This window comes from Lathyrus oleraceus, chromosome 2, assembly GCF_024323335.1.
Source record: "Lathyrus oleraceus cultivar Zhongwan6 chromosome 2, CAAS_Psat_ZW6_1.0, whole genome shotgun sequence".
NCBI classification, from domain to species: domain Eukaryota; kingdom Viridiplantae; phylum Streptophyta; class Magnoliopsida; order Fabales; family Fabaceae; genus Lathyrus; species Lathyrus oleraceus.
The window spans coordinates 400,773,120-400,792,012 of record NC_066580.1 but is presented as its reverse complement, the minus strand read 5'-3'; the positions used below and the strand labels follow the sequence as shown (position 1 = coordinate 400,792,012).

General features: G+C 35.3%; 1 protein-coding gene across 4 annotated transcripts; it reads right to left on the bottom strand.

Annotated features, from left to right (window-relative positions):
• Nucleotides 1-4,679: 4,679 nt before the first annotated feature.
• On the bottom strand, nt 4,680-10,278 carry LOC127119721 (auxin-responsive protein IAA8). Of its 4 annotated transcripts, XM_051050026.1 has the most exons (8): nt 10,074-10,278; nt 9,057-9,500; nt 8,784-8,965; nt 8,415-8,644; nt 8,177-8,318; nt 6,851-6,903; nt 6,009-6,070; nt 4,680-5,064 (listed from the first exon to the last, which is right to left on the bottom strand). In XM_051050026.1, exons 2-7 carry the CDS (start codon nt 9,459-9,461, stop codon nt 6,042-6,044), a joined length of 1,041 nt encoding a protein of 346 aa, XP_050905983.1. In that variant the 5' UTR covers nt 9,462-9,500; nt 10,074-10,278; the 3' UTR covers nt 4,680-5,064; nt 6,009-6,041. The 4 variants fall into 4 exon arrangements, with proteins under 4 accessions (XP_050905983.1, XP_050905982.1, XP_050905980.1 ...); XM_051050025.1 differs by lacking the exon at nt 6,851-6,903; XM_051050023.1 differs by lacking the exons at nt 4,680-5,064; nt 6,009-6,070; nt 6,851-6,903 and adding an exon at nt 6,135-6,538.
• Between the last annotated feature and the right edge of the window lie 8,615 nt (nt 10,279-18,893).

The window sequence follows — 18,893 nt, the reverse complement described above, 5'->3', positions numbered from 1 at the left end:
CGCAATGACGGACAGGTCTGGCAAAGGGGTGCACCAAGAGGACGTGGGAGAAGATAGATTAGTGTTTAAATGATGTGTTGTGAGATTGGTCTTGTGGTGTCCGGTTATGTTGGGTGTCTTATGTCTTTCTGCATTTTGTTAATTCATGTTTAGTGTCTTTATGCATGAGCTTTTTGGATTATGGTTTGTTTGGCTCTTGGTTTATGTATTAATAATGGATCTATAACTGTTTGGATTTAGGCAATGGTTGTGGTATCAAGTACTTATGGTTATTGTTATTGTTGGGATGTTTATTTAGTTTGTGTGTTATCATGTATGTTGTCTATATGTGAGCACATTTCTTATCTTTACAAAATGCATATGTATCTTATACTGTAATTGTGTCCCTGGTCTCTTTTTGATGTTGTCAAAAGAGGAGAAGTGTGATGCATACATTCATAGGGATCTTTTCAAGAATGCATTGTCTCAAGTTTTTCCATCATCAAAAAGGGGGAGTGTGTGAGTGCCTCTTCCGTTTATATATGTTTTATATGATTTCAAAACTAGGAAATAGTGCTTATGTATATTGGACGGTATCATCCGAGTCTAGTTGTGCATTTTAGCGTTCTTGCATTAGGAAGCATTTCAACATCATTGGAAATGGTCTGGAAAATATTTGTGCGTCAAAATAGTGTGTTAAGCATGAGAAACTTAGTTTAAGTGAAAAATCCTCATTATAGGTCGATACATACGACTACAGGTCGACCTATAGATGACTTTTTTAAACTTCAGGTCGACACATATGTTGCAGTATTAAAGCCTGCAACTTCTTTCTTATGTGTCGAGTCTTTAGGTCGACCTATAGGTAGCACATAGCCTTACATGTTGACACATGCTTCCAACAGGGCGACACGTGACTTGAATAGGTCGACACATGACTCATATATGTCGGCCTATTGACTAATTTTTTTGAAAAATTGCATTTGATCCCTTTCCTTTTGCTTTCCTTTTGCCTATTATGAGTCTCACACATATAAATACTTAATACATGCATCATTCTCTATTAAGGTTTCTAGAGTGAGTAAAACTTACATGAATCCAAGATTTCAAAGCATCTCATCATCTTCAATTCAATATATACATACATACAATCAAACTAAACGTAATCATTTTTTATTGGATGTCATCTAGATTATGATTGATAACGTCTAATTAGGTTTATTATACCAAGAATATTGGATTGCGATCTGAGGGATTCAAATAAGAAAACCGATTTGGAGTTTTCCTTCAAGATCTTCAGGATTTGAAGGTTTTTAACCAGATTGTGCAATTTGGATCCTATCGAGTGAAAGCCTTTAGACTAGGTGTGTCGGCAAGGGAGTAGCGTGAAACGGTGGATCTTGCTGACAAATCTTAGGTTCCACAAGTGTGCGCTTGGGATTAATTCAGCCAGGTGAAAGCCTTGAGACAAGGAGGTCGTGCAAGGAAGTAGCAATAACAGGTGAATTGAAGCGGCATTGTTGGTAACTTGGTCAATCTTTGATCAAGGTTTTTAGAGGTGCTAGAGTCAATAACAAACTTAGGGTTTATGGATTTGATTTTTCACCTCTTGTATTCATATATTTGCAAAGTAAGATTTATTATATTAACATCTCAATTCGAATTCGAATTGAGGGCAGATGTACCCTAGCGAGGTCGATTGGGGAACTGCCTAAACAAATCCTTGTGCACCCTCTCTATCTCTCCATCTCATTTATTTTTCGATTCGCAAATTGTTGATTGCTTTGATCACCGAATCAACATAGTTTGGATCATAATTTTGGTTACATTTTGAATCTTGTGTTTATTATATTGATCCTTAACCATTTAGTTGTGATTTGATTTCATATAACAACAAACACCATATAAAATTCCAAACTTTTTTTTCGCACACCAAGTGTTCGACAAATTGTTTGACTTAGTTTTTTTTATGTGTGGATATCGTTGGAGATAGACTTTTACTATTGTTGGGTATTTAATTAGTTGTGCTCAATAGTTGTTGATTGACTTGTGGATTATTATCATTCTATTGATACTATTACGCATATCTTGGCTTTTCAATAGTAGGTTTAGTTAGACGATTTTGAATCCGGGAAATATTTGAAACTTGTTTTCGCACTAAAAAATTTCTAAACCAAATTTTCAAATAAATTTTTAACTTAGGATCTATTCCCCCACCCCCACCCCCTCTAGATCTAGGTCTATCGTCTAACTATTAGTGTTTATGTATATTGGACAATATCCTCTGAGTCTTAACGTGTATCTTTATATTGGGAAGCATAAAAAAATTGAAATGAGTTAGGAAAGGTTTCATGCATTAAAAGCAAAATTTTAAGGGGAAAATAGTCTATGTGTCGACACATACGTGTTATAGGTCAACACATAGAAGAAAAAAAATTATATGAGTCGACACATACAAGTTACAGGTCGACACATGTAAGTCATTTTTAAAATCGGTAACTTCTGTTTGATGTGCCGACTGTATGTGTCGACACATGACCTATACAGATCAGAACATGACCTATATAGATCGACACATGCATCAAACATACCGGTACATGACTTACATAGGTCGGCACATGCATTAAAATTCTTGAAAATTTCCATTCTTTTCTAATCTTCTTGCATTCCTTTTGCTTCATACTTGCACACACATATATATACTTCATACATGCATCATTTCTAGTAAGGTTCTAAAGTAAACCTACATGAAACATGGATTTCAAAGAGTTCTCATCATCTTTAAGCTACGTTCTATGCATACACACAAACAAACTACACATAATCATTCTTTTTTTGAGTTGCATCTAGAATCATTATTGATAACATCTGATTTAGGTTGTTGAATTGTAAATTGGGTTGAGATCTTTGAGGGTTTCAAATAAGAAAACCATGTTGGGGTTTTCTTTCAAGATCAATTAGGGATTTGAAGGTTTTTGACAAGATTACGCAACTTGAATCTGATCAAGTGAAGGCTTTGAAGAACGGAAGACTCTTGCAAAGGAATATCGTGAGACGGTGGATCATCTTGGTAAAACTCTGGTTACAACAATTCGTAATTTGGATCCAATTGAGTGAAGACTTTGAAGAACTAGAGTTTCTTACAAAGGAGTAGTGTGAGACGGTGGATCAAATTGGCATTGTTGGATTACTTGATCAAACTCAGATTAAGGGAAGAGAAGGTGTTAGAATCAACATCGAACATAGAGTTTATAGGGTTTGGTTGATACATTTCTCTTGTATACTACTTTTGCAAAGTAAGGTTAATTTCATTATCTCAATTCGAGTTCGAACTGAGGGCAGACGTACCCATAACGAGGTCGATTGAGGAACTGCCTAAACAAATCCTTGTGTACTCTCTCTATATCTCTATTACGTTTCATTTGCAAACTGTTGAATTCATCGATTCTGCGATCATTACGTTTGGTTAAACCTTTTGATAACCATTTAAAAAAGATTTTGTTGAGTTGATCACAATCTATTAGATTGTGGTTGGATTTGAAGATCAACAAAATCATACAAAATTCTAAACGAAATCGATTGCACACAAGATGTTCGATAATTTTTCTCTATTATATTTTTGTGTATTTTATCATTAAGAATAGACTCTATTGTTAGTATATCATTCAATTGGTTGTGGTTGAAAGTATTTTGATCAAATTTATTCTCGTTATAACACTTTGATTGTATATACGCATATCTGAACTTTTTTATAGTGGTTCGGTTTAGACGATTCGATCCGAGTCACTTCCGTTAGCCATTAAATTTTCAAAACTATTTTTTTGTTAAAAAAACATGGAATCTATTCACCCCTCTAGATCGAAGCCTTATAATAGACATTTGATTCGCATACATTTGGACATTGTGGAGGAGTCCAAATGAGAAAAAAATTAGAATAACAGAAGGATGTGAAGTTTCATTTATCGACAGCCTTCAGTTGGCATCTTGAAATTAGCTCGCGTACACGGATTCAGATTTGCTATCCATCAATGGATTACAAATCCAAAAGATTGCTTAGATTGTTAAAACTTACTTCTATTCTCTTGCTGCTCGGATCGACTGTGGAGTATCTTCGCTTAAGACTGTCTGGTTGCAGCGGTTGTGTTTCTGTTTGGTAAAATGGTTTGGTGCAAGTCTGTGCTTTTTATCCCGAGCTGGTCATACTTGCAGTAGAAGTCTTTTTGGTTATCAGTTATTTGTTGGAGTTGCTTTTCCATAAACTAGACTTTTCGCTGTGGTATGTCAGTTTTTTTCCTGTTTCTACAGTTTCTCGGCTGCTACTTTTTTACCCGTTGTATCGTGTTTGCGTGGGAGTTAGGCACGGTCAAGAGTCAGTGTGGCTGGGGTGTGTTGTTAAATCCATACACAATCTGTTTAGGTTGTTAACTTGTGTGGCATTTCTTATGCCATGTGCTGCTTTATTAATAAAATGTTTTTTTTGTACTTTTCAAAATAAAAACTGGAAAGGTGACTGATCTTGTTCCACATATTGTTTGTAAAGATGACAAAGGGAAAGAGTTAATAGAAAATAAAGCATAAACTTAATCAATTCACATTAAAAAATATATATGAAAGTCCTCTTTTCATGCAACCGGAGAAACTTTTGATCATTAGACAGTGTCATAACCTACCCTACTGCAGGAACAATTCGATTAAAAAAGTGCACACGAAAAAATGTTGTTCATGATTAGGAAGAAGAGAAGAGGTGGAGTCCGAACAATGTTAGTAGCAAAGTTGGCTGTGTAACATGTAACAGACGTTCAATTCTTCCAAACAAACAGGTTTCCCTATAATGATACAAACTCCACAAAAACTAATATTAGAAGGCAATTTCACAAGATATTATAGTGGTAACAAATATAACAAACTTTTCAGGGGCGTAACAATAAATAACACTTGAAATCCGTTTAACTGCTAATGCCAGGGAATTAGTCATAATCCTTTGCTTTTTACAGTCCTTGGTTCATGCAGTAAAAGTAGGTTGGACAAAGGTAGGCCCAGGCACCCTCTAATTCCTGCTTTTGGACTTTTCCACGGCCCTTGGAGCTGTGGAAGAAAGAAAATATAATTGAGCAAAGAGACGCAGATAAATTGGAGTTATGTGAAAAAAAACATATTACAGGTGATTAAACTTAAATTGATTTTGAAAGATGCAACGAGACACTTAGAAAAAAATGTTATAATGTTAGAGGAGTTACTAACACAAGGTCTTCTATACGAATGAGTTACAAATAGGAAAGGATGATCCAACTAATATACAATTCTTTTGGTGGATACACCCGTAGCTGAAAGTCTCCAAATAAAATTCCTCAAAAACTACACTGATAAATGCAGTATGTAGTTTTGCAACTCATGGTATGTGTTTAGTTTAATTTATCAATTGACCCAAATCAAAAGTAGAAACCAATCTAAAAGAAAATTATTGTTGCAATTCAGAGGGCAGAAGCACCCATCGTGAACATCATACCGTATAGAGTTGTCTATGCATAAAGTTTATTCGGATACAGACAACATATAATGATTTCATTCTAACATATAAGGATCATAAGCTGTTGTGGGTTTTTAGTTCTTAAGATGGTTATCTCTACATATGCAGAAGATAATCCTGATCCACCAATTCATGTTAGTCATCCCCAAAGGAAATAAAGGAAACAGATAGGAAGAACATTCCAAACTCACTTTAGAAACTCACTTGTTAAAACACAAATGCACTAGCACGTAGATATTTACAGACACAAACACCTATTGGTATATGTGTTACAGCTTAAATTAATCAACTACGCACTAACTCCAATAAACTCCAATAAACTGTTATTGCTTGAACGTAAAAAGGTACAAGCATAGGAAAAAACTTATGAACCTTAAAGTGCATGAACAAGATGGATGAATCAAGTTTAATTTATTGCTCGCTTCTAATTAATTGGCCATATTTCAAACATTTCATATTAATTCTGGTGACTGTCAAATGAATCATCGCGGAGAATACATACCTAAGCCAATGGCATCAGAACCCTTCATGATTTTCAGCCTTCTGCAAGTATCAATGAACATTCTGCAGATAAAAAAGGGTTGCAGTTTAGTGAGGGGGATGAAAACCAGAAGAAATAAAATCTCATTATGCCGTACATTAAGTCTACTTTTGTGGTTGGAACTTGGAACTTTAAACAGAATACCCGTGAATTAGACTTAAAATCATATTCAGCAACAAAATCAGAGCTATGATCAAAGGGTAACCACACTGATACCTTAAAACAAGTCTATAGCATGCATAAAATTTCAACACTTAGAAATAAACTTGAATTTTTATAGTAAAAAAAAATAATGGACAGAAAACGATAAACCTTCTACGATGGGAGGAATAGAAGGACAGCCAATTTTTTTTATTAATAAACAGATATTCTTAAAAGTGTGTGCACGTGAATGTGTCATCACTTCCAAAGCCCCATATCCTAACTCAATCGTAATACCCGGTGATTTAGAAGAGCATGCACATGTGTCCTCCAATCCAAGGCCCGATATCCTAACTCAATCATAATACCCGTGAATTAGACTTAAAATCATATTCAGCAACAAAATCAGAGCTATGATCAAAGGGTAACCACACTGATACCTTAAAACAAGTCTATAGCATGCATAAAATTTCAACACTTAGAAATAAACTTGAATTTTTATAGTAAAAAAAAATAATGGACAGAAAACGATAAACCTTCTACGATGGGAGGAATAGAAGGACAGCCAATTTTTTTTATTAATAAACAGATATTCTTAAAAGTGTGTGCACGTGAATGTGTCATCACTTCCAAAGCCCCATATCCTAACTCAATCGTAATACCCGGTGATTTAGAAGAGCATGCACATGTGTCCTCCAATCCAAGGCCCGATATCCTAACTCAATCATAATATCCCTACACTTCCTCCTCACATTTTTAACTTGCATGCCCCAAGTGAATTCCACGACCCTGTTCTTACAAACTTGCCATTGTCACATAGCCATTCTGTAATGAATCAGATCATTATCTGCAATTTTCCCCATTCTGTAATGAATCAGATCATTATCTGCAATATTCCCCATTCTGTAATGAATCAGATCATTATCCTAACTCAAATGTGTTAAATCCAGTATATCCCAACATCATCCTTGTAGCTCAGTACCAGATGAGTTGATACACTCAAGAGAATGCAAAATCACAAAAGAGACAGAAAAGTGACACCATTCAAAATACACTCAGTACATTAATTTACAGTGCATGCTGAACTGTCTCAATTTCTGAATTACTTTGCTTTCTAAAAAGGGAAAACTTTCTTGATACTTTTTCATGCAAGTAGCCAGTTAGATAAGAAAATGCATTTGATATCCATTATTCATTGTAGTATGCAGCCATTAGTTGTTCTTTTCATGATTCATGCCATCCAAATTACACGTGAGTGAAGGACCTAGTTGTTGTTTCATCAAAATTACAAGTACAATCATTTGCCTTACTAACTTTCTATATTCACTATATCTCCCTCTCTCTTAACTAGAAGAACAAAATATATAACTTTGTATTACAATATTTTGAATCGAACAAATAAAACAAGAGCCCTAGAACTTTGGAAGTCATTCAAAAATAAAAAATGATATCAATACCAATGTTGTTTAGCATTAAAACACATGTGATTGATCAAAATACCCACAGTTCAAGGAACAAACATACAATTAATCTTCTATGGAGACTCAAGCTAACAATATATGACACTTAAAAAGGAACGGGGGGAGTATATGATTGGTTTGAATTTGCACCTTAATTTAGGTAGAAAACAACTCGACCCAAAAATATGGTTCAATTCATTTCCCAATTGGTTTGAAGCATGACTACCTCTATATGCATTATCATAATCTCCTAATTCTAAACTCTAGACACAACAATGCCTAAAACTAGTGGCCAATATGACCTATGATTAATTACGGAGTATTGATTTTGAAATTAATTGATTCTAGGCATATGGAGATACATTAAATGTTTTTCAGATCAATTATGATTACTTACTATTTTAGACTAAACATTTTGCTAAAGCATTTACTCCTTGAACTCAACTAAATATAGTTACTTTGACTTGAAAAAGTATAATGAGAAAAGAAAGATGCAAAAAGCACAAAGAGAATTTAATAAAATCTTACTCCCATGGTACATCCCCTACAAGCATCCAGTCTCCATCTTTATCTTCATAGGTGAGAACATATTCTGAACCATGCAAAAGGTCCCTTAGCTTGCTCTCACTCAACATTTCTCTTCCTGGAGCTCCGTGGGAACCACACTGACCTGCCATTACATAATTATTAAATATTTCAGAATAAAAATAAATCATTAGCAAAAACAGTTTTAGTATTTAAGTAAATCAAAATAGCAATGGCTCACCTAGGGTAAAACAGCTGAACATCTTCTCAAGGGCAGAGGATAGTTCCTGATATGCTGTATAAGTTCTTAGATCAACCTTCCTAAGATAGGGAGCACCATCCATACTGACCTTCACAAAGAGTGCAGTGGGACCTGGTTTTCCATCCACTTCATCGTTGTTGTTCTTGGAAGCAGTGGCCATGGAGTTTTTCCTAAATGATCTTATAGGAGGCCAACCAACAACTTGTGCCCTGTCACATATGAGAATTTATCATATTAGGATCAGGATAGCTATAAAAACAAAGAAACTTAGAAAACCCAATTATGGGTGTTTGTCCAGCAACCAGTTTCCTGAAAATTAAGATCCTTAGGTTGATAGAATTAACTTACTTAGAAGCTGGTGCCTGTGCACCGATAGATGCAGCACCTGCATGATTAAGTCCAGTTCCTCTAGCGGCACAAGGCCTTTCCTGCAACACCTTACTTGGTATTTCTTTCACTGTGTTAGGCTGTGCTCCAACAGGTCTAGGCGACAGCATCACGTTAATCCCTGTACTAACATTAAACTTCCCCTGCAAAACAAATATTGCAAATAAACAGGCTCAGCAGCAACACAAACCATGCACTTCTCACTACATAAACCAACTCTATTAAACTAATCACCTGAGAAAACCCATCCACGGTATCAGCAAACCCTCTCTTGTTGCCCGAAACAACAGTTTTCTGCATTCCATCTTTTGCAGGAAGCAAAGGGAACAGTGGTTTCTCATCAAGCTTCGTTGAGTAAAAATCTGAATCCCTTTCAGGTGATTGAGATCCAGGAAGACCCAACCTCAACTCAGTAGCCTTCAAATTCAAATTCCCCTTTTTCTCACCACACAAGCTTGGGAGAGTTGAATCACAACTGTCCACTGATGAACAATCAGACAACCCCAGGTAATTCCGTTCTTTCAAATCAACAACACCATTCTGAGAGAATCGGTCTAAGGATTGTGCAGACGCAGAAACCACCGTCGATGACAGTTTGCTCCGCCCTTCCTCCTCCGTAACAACCACAGCCGGAGACATCACACTAACAAACTTTAAAACCACAGTTCAATACACAATCTGCCACCAATTTACACACAAAAAATCAAAATTAAGCCAATACCAAAACACCAAAATCAACACGAAACTTCCTAAAATATAAAAATAATATTAACAACACTAATTAAAAATATAAAAATGCCTGAACCATCATTCATCAAGATCACGCCATTATTAGTAAGAAATTGAAACAACAACGAATCAGTAAATAGTGCCATGGAATTAGATTTTTTTTCCATTAAAAAAAACATGCATGCGTGAAATTAACAGAGAGAGTGAGAGTTAAGAACAAACATATATAATTATTACAAAAAAGACACATAATCAACTCTTCAAATAAGCACTTAACTAACTAAGTAACTTCACACATAATCAGATAATCAATTATCATAACAATAACAAAGCATGCATCACGCGCACAGTTTATTCTTCAAAAAGCAAAATCAAAAGTAGCAAGATTGAATTTGTTGAAGCATCTCCATAGATCCATCCACAAGCACACAAAACAAAACCCTTGCTAAAAAAAATTCAAACAAAAAACTCACACTACCAGTAGAAAGCAGAAGCAAAAAGAGAAGCTAAAAAAGCACGCACCTAAGGAATGTTTGGTAGAGATCAGAACAAGTAGAGAAAATCGATTATTGAGAAGTTCGCAGAAAAATGCTTAAACAAAAGAGTGAGAAAGAGAGAGAAGATTAAGTTCCTTCCATTAAGCAGAAAGCAACAAAAGGTTTTAGAAATGAATGAAGTGTTGTGAAGTGTTAAGACGGAAAAACCAAAAGTTATTCGGAGTGGATAGGGGCAAAAAGGAAAATAAGATGAAAAAGGAGTGTCGTTTAGTTAGTTTGATAATGATGATGTGGACTAGCGTCAAATGGAGTTGGACGGTTGTGATTAATTCTGACGGAGAAATCAAAACCGTCGGTTGTATATAGCTCTGCGGAGACAGAAAAATTAAATATCTTGTCGCTGTTAACAGGTGCTATGAGTAACAATAATGAGTCTGAAAACTGTGTCTTCTTTTTTGATTAATCCGATGGCAACCAGTCTAACAACGGTTTCTACTTCTGGCTTTCTCTCTTCCTGATTAACGGGATTCCAATTTTTTAAATGTCTCTTTTACCCTTCTGTGGTTCTAATTATTCACTTTGTCAGTCTGATCTGTGATTTGGACGCAGTAGTTGCAATTCAACGGAGTAAATTCGAATTCTCGATAATGACATGCTTTATGTGGTAATCTATCCCTAACAAAGAAATTAATTGTTTGTGAAACAAATTTTTATTTCACAAAGAATCATTTGGTGATATTTTTTTTAAAATAATTATAATTTTAAAAAAAATATTAAACTAATCATATTTTAAATTAAAAAAAATTTGCTCCCGAAAGGCAGTGGACACATGCACTCATGTTTTGGTCTAAGACGCCGTAGACTATGGCGCATGTCTTTAGGAGTAGGCAAAGGATGTGGCGCATGCATTCAACTTTAGGTGCATGCGTTATTGTTTGTGGTTCCTACGTTGTTTTGGTTTTTTTATATATAGGTCATTCACTCCCCATCATTTTTCATGCATCTTCTAATTCTTTCCTTCAATTTTTCTTCAAAATGTTGTGTTATATTATTAAGAGAAATGTTAATTTGATTTATTCAGCAGTAAATTTTTTGATGAAGATCCAACTCTGGAATACAAAGACTTTCGAACATCTTCAGATGAGTTTGATCCATTGGTTAAATTGAGATATTGTAGACGGTGAAAAGATCAGAGGAATTCAAAGGCTTGTTACGGTGTACAACAATAATGGAGAAAATCGTATTTGGGAGTCAGTTAAAACAGACAGTGATTGTTGTATTATGATGTATAGTTCAGAGAAAATTGTCTTGATGGTTGTAATCACATAAATATGTTGTTTAATTGTTGTATTTGTTTATCTTGTTGTTTAATTGTTGTTTAAATTGTTGTTTAGTTGTTGTTTAAATTGTTGTAATCGAATGTTGTGATCTTTATGAAAAGAACGTTGTTTTCAATATCAAATAAAATGGTTACATAAAATGAATTACATATAAAATGCAGGACTGAAAGTGAATTATTGAATTATGTTATGGAGCTTACTCCAACATTGAGACAGTTTGTACAATTGTGTTCATGCTTACGGCATGAATTACGTAATCTCATCATTTTATTCGTCATATCCATTTCGGTCCGAATATGTGTGTTGTTAGGGCGGCCATTTTTCTTTCTTAGCATATTTTCATTATGCCAAACTATGTTCCCTTGATATGCATGTCAATAATCATCATTTGCTACCACCGAAAAGTTATTGTTGTACACGTTGCATAAGTTTATAACTTTGTAAACGGCATATAGTAAGTTGAAAGGGTCATGTCGAGCATGTGAACATGTCGTATGACATGGGAGCAAGGCATGCGAAAGGCTTGAAACTTTCATCAATCACATCAACCTCTATCTAATTTGACCCATTAGTATCCCTTAGGCCTCCCCTCATTTTGGTCTATTGTCTTATCAACATTGAACCAACATTTACGACGATCAAACACTATAACCACATGTGTGTTAGCTTTGGCAGTTTCCTCCTTAACAAATTTCATAGAAGTCTCACTGAACAACTGCCTTGATTGTAACAATGAACTTTATTTTGAACGTCTGATCTCAAACAGTAACTCTAACCTAAAATAGGTTGTTCTTACTAAAGCGGTTATCGGTAGGTTTCAGAAGCCTTTGAAGACATAGTTCATTGATTCAACGAGATTTCTTGTTATGTGGCCCCATTGTTCACTAGTGTCGAATGCCCTGGTCCAATTCTCCACTAGAATATTGTCGATCCACCTTACTGCATTTGTATTTGTCAATCTGATCTCTTCGCGGTAGTGCTTTAACGAGGATTATGTTAATGCATACTCTGCGTTCATAACCTTCTTCCGAAGCGTCTTGTCTTTGATCTCCCGCATGAAATTTTGAGCGATGTGCCTGATGTAGTAGACATGCGTAGAAGGAAGATCTTGCCAGCCGTTATCAAGGTTTTTATATGCACCCTTAATAGATGGATGTCTTTCTGAAATTAAGCATAAGTTAGATTGTGGAGCAACGTATAATCGAAGAGTTTTTAGAAAAAAAACTCCATCCACCAGCAGTCTCGCCTTCAACGAGAGCGAAGGCGATTGGAAAAATGTTGTTGTTGTCATCTTGTGCCACTGTCATGAGTAGTATTCCTTTATATTTCTCATACAACCATGTTCCATCAATTTGAATAATAGGTTTGCATAACGCAAAACCTTTGATGCATGGTTCATATGCCGAGAAGAGTCGGTGGAATGTTCAATTTCCACTAACGCAAGTCCGGTCTAGGGTATATACCGACAAGGTCTTCAAAATTGCAACAGTCCCTGAAGCATAATGTTTAAGTGCCACCAAGTTTTGTGGAAGTTCTTTGTATGAATCCTCCTAGTTTTCGGATAATCATTCAATCGCCTTAGTCCTAGCTATACATGCCTTCATGTATGGGGGAGTATAATTGTATCATGTAATGATATGAAAGATTATTGTACTCACCTTCAATGACGAATCCTTGCTAATGACATACAAAATTTCATCACATATTAACTTAGAGTTGAGTTTATGATGATCCTGCATCGGATTAGGCATCGGATTGGTGATTATGCAAGTGTGAGGTGGACTAATAGAACTTATCTCCCAATAATCAATTCTCTTCTAATAAGATGATGTCAGCCGGAACATGCAGAGCATGTTACGACACAAAATCTTGTACCTCATCCCATTAGTGCAATCGACAATATAATCAGTTGAGATTTCCATATGAAGCTTTTTTTATAGCTCTCACACGACCTTCTTTTGTGTGACTCACGCCAACATGGTATTTGATCGATCCACGCCAATGAGCTTCGCCATCATACGCCGAACAAATAACCTCCGACCAACAACCAACCCCCACAATATTACCAAACCTAACAACATTGTCAACCCACCCAAACTCAACAATTAACCTCACAACATCACCATACCATATACACCCAACAACCAAACAAACATGATTACGAACCCACATACACCTAACCCCGCAACCAATTCATGTCACACACTCAAACAGAAAACCAAGAGCATACACATACCACCAACAACCAGATGTCACCATCACATCTTACTATATCCCCGATGAGGCATATGATTCCACCCCATCCCACCATAGCACCGAACCAATGTACGCCCAAATATCACACCACCAAAGCACTCAAACATCACATCACCAAATCACTCAACCAACACATGTATTTCAAACCCCACAAGAATCATTGCTTCGTTTCTAAAACAATTTAATATCATATTTCAACCAACCAGCACGCTCATACATAACCCAACCAACACGATCCAACTAAGACAATGTGGGCACCGAACTCAATTACGACAGCGCCCACTACTATAGAGATATGATCAAAGATTTGTTAAATAATACTAATATCCCATGAACATTGCATCAACCACCTTTGACTCAGGTGAATACTATGAGACTCTAAACACCTAAGGGAAATCGTGGGAGACCTCGAGAAAAAGTGAATGTGTCGGGGTGTGAAACTGATGGGCGTTACGATCAAGCGGATCATTAAATTTATATACAATCATTGTGTAATTTTATTTGATGAAATAATATTATAATTTATTTTTTATTAAATATTTTATTTAATATTATTTTATTGTTAAAATATGTTTTAAAAAAATCAAAACAACGTAGTAGCCACTCGCTACGGCGCATGCTCCTAAAGGATGCATGCATGCACCACAGGCAATGGCATGACATATGAACGTGCGTCATAGCCTATAGCGTCTTAGGCCAAAAGATGAATGCATGTGTCACATACATTGCCACATCCTCTTAAGGGCTGATTATTTTGGTTAAAAAATGATGATTTTGGATTTTTTTTTTAAACATGATTATTTAAAAAAAATCTCAGTTGATAGTAGTGATAATTGGAAAAAAAAATGAAAAACAAGGTTCTTTGAAAAACATATAAATAATAAAAATGTTTTTGGATAAAATTTAATAAATAAATAATAAGATAAATAAAATTGAAAAATTAATAAATTAATAAAATAAGATATTGTTTTATATGTGTATGTAATTTGATTTTGGAGTGTGATAATAAGTTTGATTTTGAAATAAGGTAAATCAAGTTTTTGCAATTTGATTTACACTAAGAAAATAAATAATCAGGTAAATAAAATATATTATACTAAATAATATAATATTAAAAAAAATATTATACCAACAAATAATATAATATAATATAATATATATTATACTAAAAAATATAATATAATAAAATATATTATACTAAAAAATAAAGTAAGGTACTATTAAAATATGTGTGTCTCTGATATGATTTTGGACTATGATAATTACCTAACTCCAATAGCTATATCACGTGAGAAAGTAATAAAGAATCGTGTATATCATGTCAGATGAGCTCGCGCGCAGGTACAATAGTTGCTTAGAATGGACCCATAAGTCGTGGGTTGGGTCGTCTGAGGTGAACCGCGTAATAAGGCATAAACCAAAACCCATCATTCACATTGTTTAGCCTATGTGGCTATGTGGTAGCAGAGGGATAACAACCCAGTGAAGCTGGCAAGGGGAAATAACTAGTTCCTCTATGATGGGAGGATGATTCATCCCATTTGTTTCATGTTTTAGACCTAGAGAAAACTGCTCTCAACTCTAAATCCAAGCCCAAAAGATCTCTTATATATACTCCATTTACAAAAAGGGAAGGGGGGGCACGAAATTCCCTATAAAAACATATACATGAGTTATCTACTACCCTTATATGGGAGAGCTCTTAATGAATCATAAACCCTAAATTTTGGATAACTCTACATAACTGAGGGTTGCCCCTCAATGTGTTTTTCAAGCAAGTACAATTGGCGCCTACCACGGGGCTCTAGTAAAATTGACATGGGTCATACTCACATTTCGCTCATCAGTCGCCTAGTCACCCTCTTCAATATGGTGGCGGAGCGAGGCGCCACAACATTTACCAACACAGACGTACATGTTTATACCATAGTAAGAGGGTTTGTTAAAGGTGGAGAATTTAGCTATTCTTCCTGAAAGTATGTTTGACAGATGCTGGTGGCGAGTGGCATACATGTCAATTATAAATCAAACTTTAAGAGGAACTAGAACCCAAAACCATCTTTTTTGGTAGAGACGTCGACATCCACCCTCACAACAATGATCCCATGTTCATAACTGTTAGAACAAGACTTGGTTATGCATTTATACCTTGAGTTTTGATGATAACAATGTTGTATTTATGTGAGAACAATTTTTTTTACCCTAATGGTTTTTTATTTTGTAGCTTTAATAATCAGCTTTTGATTCTGAGTATTTGACGTGCAACGTCATCAGTTTTTGAAAGATGAGTTCCAATTCCGCTTCTGCATCAGTCATAAGAAGTTCTGAAAGATGATCAAAGTTGCTTCTGTATTGAGATACTCCTAAGAAGCTTCTAAGGAGACGTTATGAAGTTGTTGCAACATTCTCTCAATTCGTGCTTCTGGATGTGACTCTGCTCACTAAGCTTCTGAAGAATGGCAAGCTTTTGAAGTTGTGTTACTTAGCTGGAGATTATGAAGATCTCAAGCCATACGTTGATGTTATCAAGGTTCTGACTATAGATTCTGAAGATCTCAAGCTAGACTACTGACGTTGTCAAGGTTCTTACCAAAGATTGTGAAGTTTCTGAATCCAACACTATGTTTCTTCATTTCATGTTTCATCAACTTTCATCAGAAGCCAATAAATTTGAAGATAAGATCAAATGGGTATGTGATCAAATAGTATATAGTACAAATCAAATATTCTTTCCACTACCTGATATCATGGGCAAGGACTTTACTATACAGTACACCTATCACTGAATTTGTGGGCGAAAGACAGTACAGAGTATCACTCCTTTCACCATCCAACAGTGGACAACCACTCTATTTGGTTTTCCCATTTTTACCTCCAATGGTCTCTTTTCTTATGTTATGTAAGTGAGACTTGGAGACTTGAAGAAAGCCTGTCGGTGCTATAACATTTTGACAAGTTTGTTTCTTTATAAAAAGCTATCAATTTCGTACATAGTTTTTCTTTAAGTAATTGTTTATCATTTGTGTAAAATCTACTTGTGTAGAAGCAACTTGTAACACACAAAATATTATTCAAATTATTTGTTTGATTACTTAAGGAGACTAGGGTATAGTCGGATCCTTGAGAAGACAAAGAAGGTTATTCTTTGTGAGTCCTTAAGGAGACTAGGGTATAGTCGGATCCTTGAGAAGACAAAGAAGGTTATTCTTTGTGATTATTATAATCAATTGATTATAGTGGATTAATTCCTTGTGTATAAGGAAAAATCAATCACCTTGGTGGGTGGACTGAAGTAACCTTGAGTTTCAAGCGAGCCAAGATAAAAATACTTGTGTTTTTATCTCTTTGTTATTAACATTTAAGTGGTGTTCTTGAGTTGGTAAAAATATTTTGTTTTTGTAAAAACCAATTCACCCCCCCCCCCCCCCCCCGCTCTTTTCTTATATTTTTCACACCTTTAATTGGTATTAGAGCCTAGTTCTGATTGTGATAAAATATTTATCAACACTTCTCTGTGTTCAGTATTGATCCAGTTTGTGTGAGAAACAATGGTCGCTGCTAACGTTGTTAATAATAATGAAAGAGATCACTACAGTGTAAAACCATCAATATTTGATGGTGAGAAATTTGATTATTGGAAAGATAGAATAGAAAGTTTCTTTCTTGGTTAAGATGTTGATCTCTTGGATCTTGTAGTCGATGACTACATTCATCCAGTTAATGCTGAAGGAAATAATATAGCAAGAAGTGCTATGACTGATCAATAGAAGAAAGATTTAAAAAATAATCATAAGGCTAGAACTATATTTCTAAATGTTATATCTTATACTGAGCATGAGAAGATAACAAACAGAGATTTTGCCAAATCCATGTTTGACTCTCGGAGGATGACTCATGAGGGGAATGCTCAAGTAAAGGAGACAAATGCCTTAGCCTTAACCCAGAAGCATGAGGCATTCAGAATGGAGGATGATGAAATAGTTGAAAATATGTTCTCAAGGTTTTAGATGCTTGTTGTCGGGCTGAAAGTTCTGGACAAAGGTTACTCGACAACTTACCACGTAAAGAAGATTACCATTAGTCTTCCTAAAAATGGAGACATATGGTAATAAATTTGAAGCTTGCAAAGGATCTTAATAACATTAGTCTTGAAGAACTTGTTAGTTCTTTGAGAAGCCATGAGATTGAGCTCGAGGAAGATGAACCTTATAAGAGAGGTAAGTTTGTTGCTTTAAAGTATAAGCATGAGAAGACAAAAGCTTATCAAGCTGAGGAAGAATCAGAAGGTTCTAATGAAGACTCATAAGATGATGATGAGTTATCTCTGATTTCAAAGAGAGTCAACTGACTCTGGAAGCATAGGCACAATGGTCAAGGTAAGTTTAGAGGAGCTAGAAGGATTGATAGTCGTTCTGATTCTTCGTCTGGACAAAAGAAGCAAGATTCTTGAAAAGAGGTTATTTGCTTTGAGTGAAAGGAGGCAAGCCGCTACAAAATTAATTATCCTAAGTTGAAAAGGGACAGAAGGCCTAAGAAGAATTTTTCTAAAGTCAATAAGAGGATGATGGCTACATGGGACGACTCAGAATCAGAAGAAGAAGATTCTGGAAAGGAACAAGCCAATGTTGAATTAATGGCAACAACAGCTGATCCAGGAGGTTCTGAAGAACCAGAAGATAAAGTGTTGTCAGAATCGGAATCAAACTCCGATTCTGAAGAGGTATTTTCTAACCTATCTCGTTTTGATCATGAATCATGTCTGTCTGCAATGCTGGAAAAGTACCAGAGTCTTCAGAGTAAGTACAATGACCTTAAACAAGTCCAAGTAGTTACTTCAGAAACTCGTAGTGAGCTTGATAAAGATATTTCCTCTCTAAATGAAAAAATATTTTATGTAGAAAGTAACAACTCTGCCTTGAAAAGCAAAATTTTAAAATTAAAGAAGGAAATAGTCTTAGAAGCTTCTAGTATAATTACGTCATTAGATATGATAGAGCATTCCAGTACCTTCTGGATAAAAGCATAGATAAAAGCAAAATGGCTTCTTTGATATATGGAGTTAGCAGAAATGGCAAGAAAGGTTTAGGTTGTAAATAAACTATAAAACCTGACGAAAGTCAGAAGGTAAAACCAAAACCTCTCTATGAGCATTTCGTGTCTGCTGGCGCTGAGCTTGATGTTTCTGCACAAACACATAAAAATACAAAGGGTAAGAAATCAGTTCTAAAACCTAAGTATCATGCATAAAT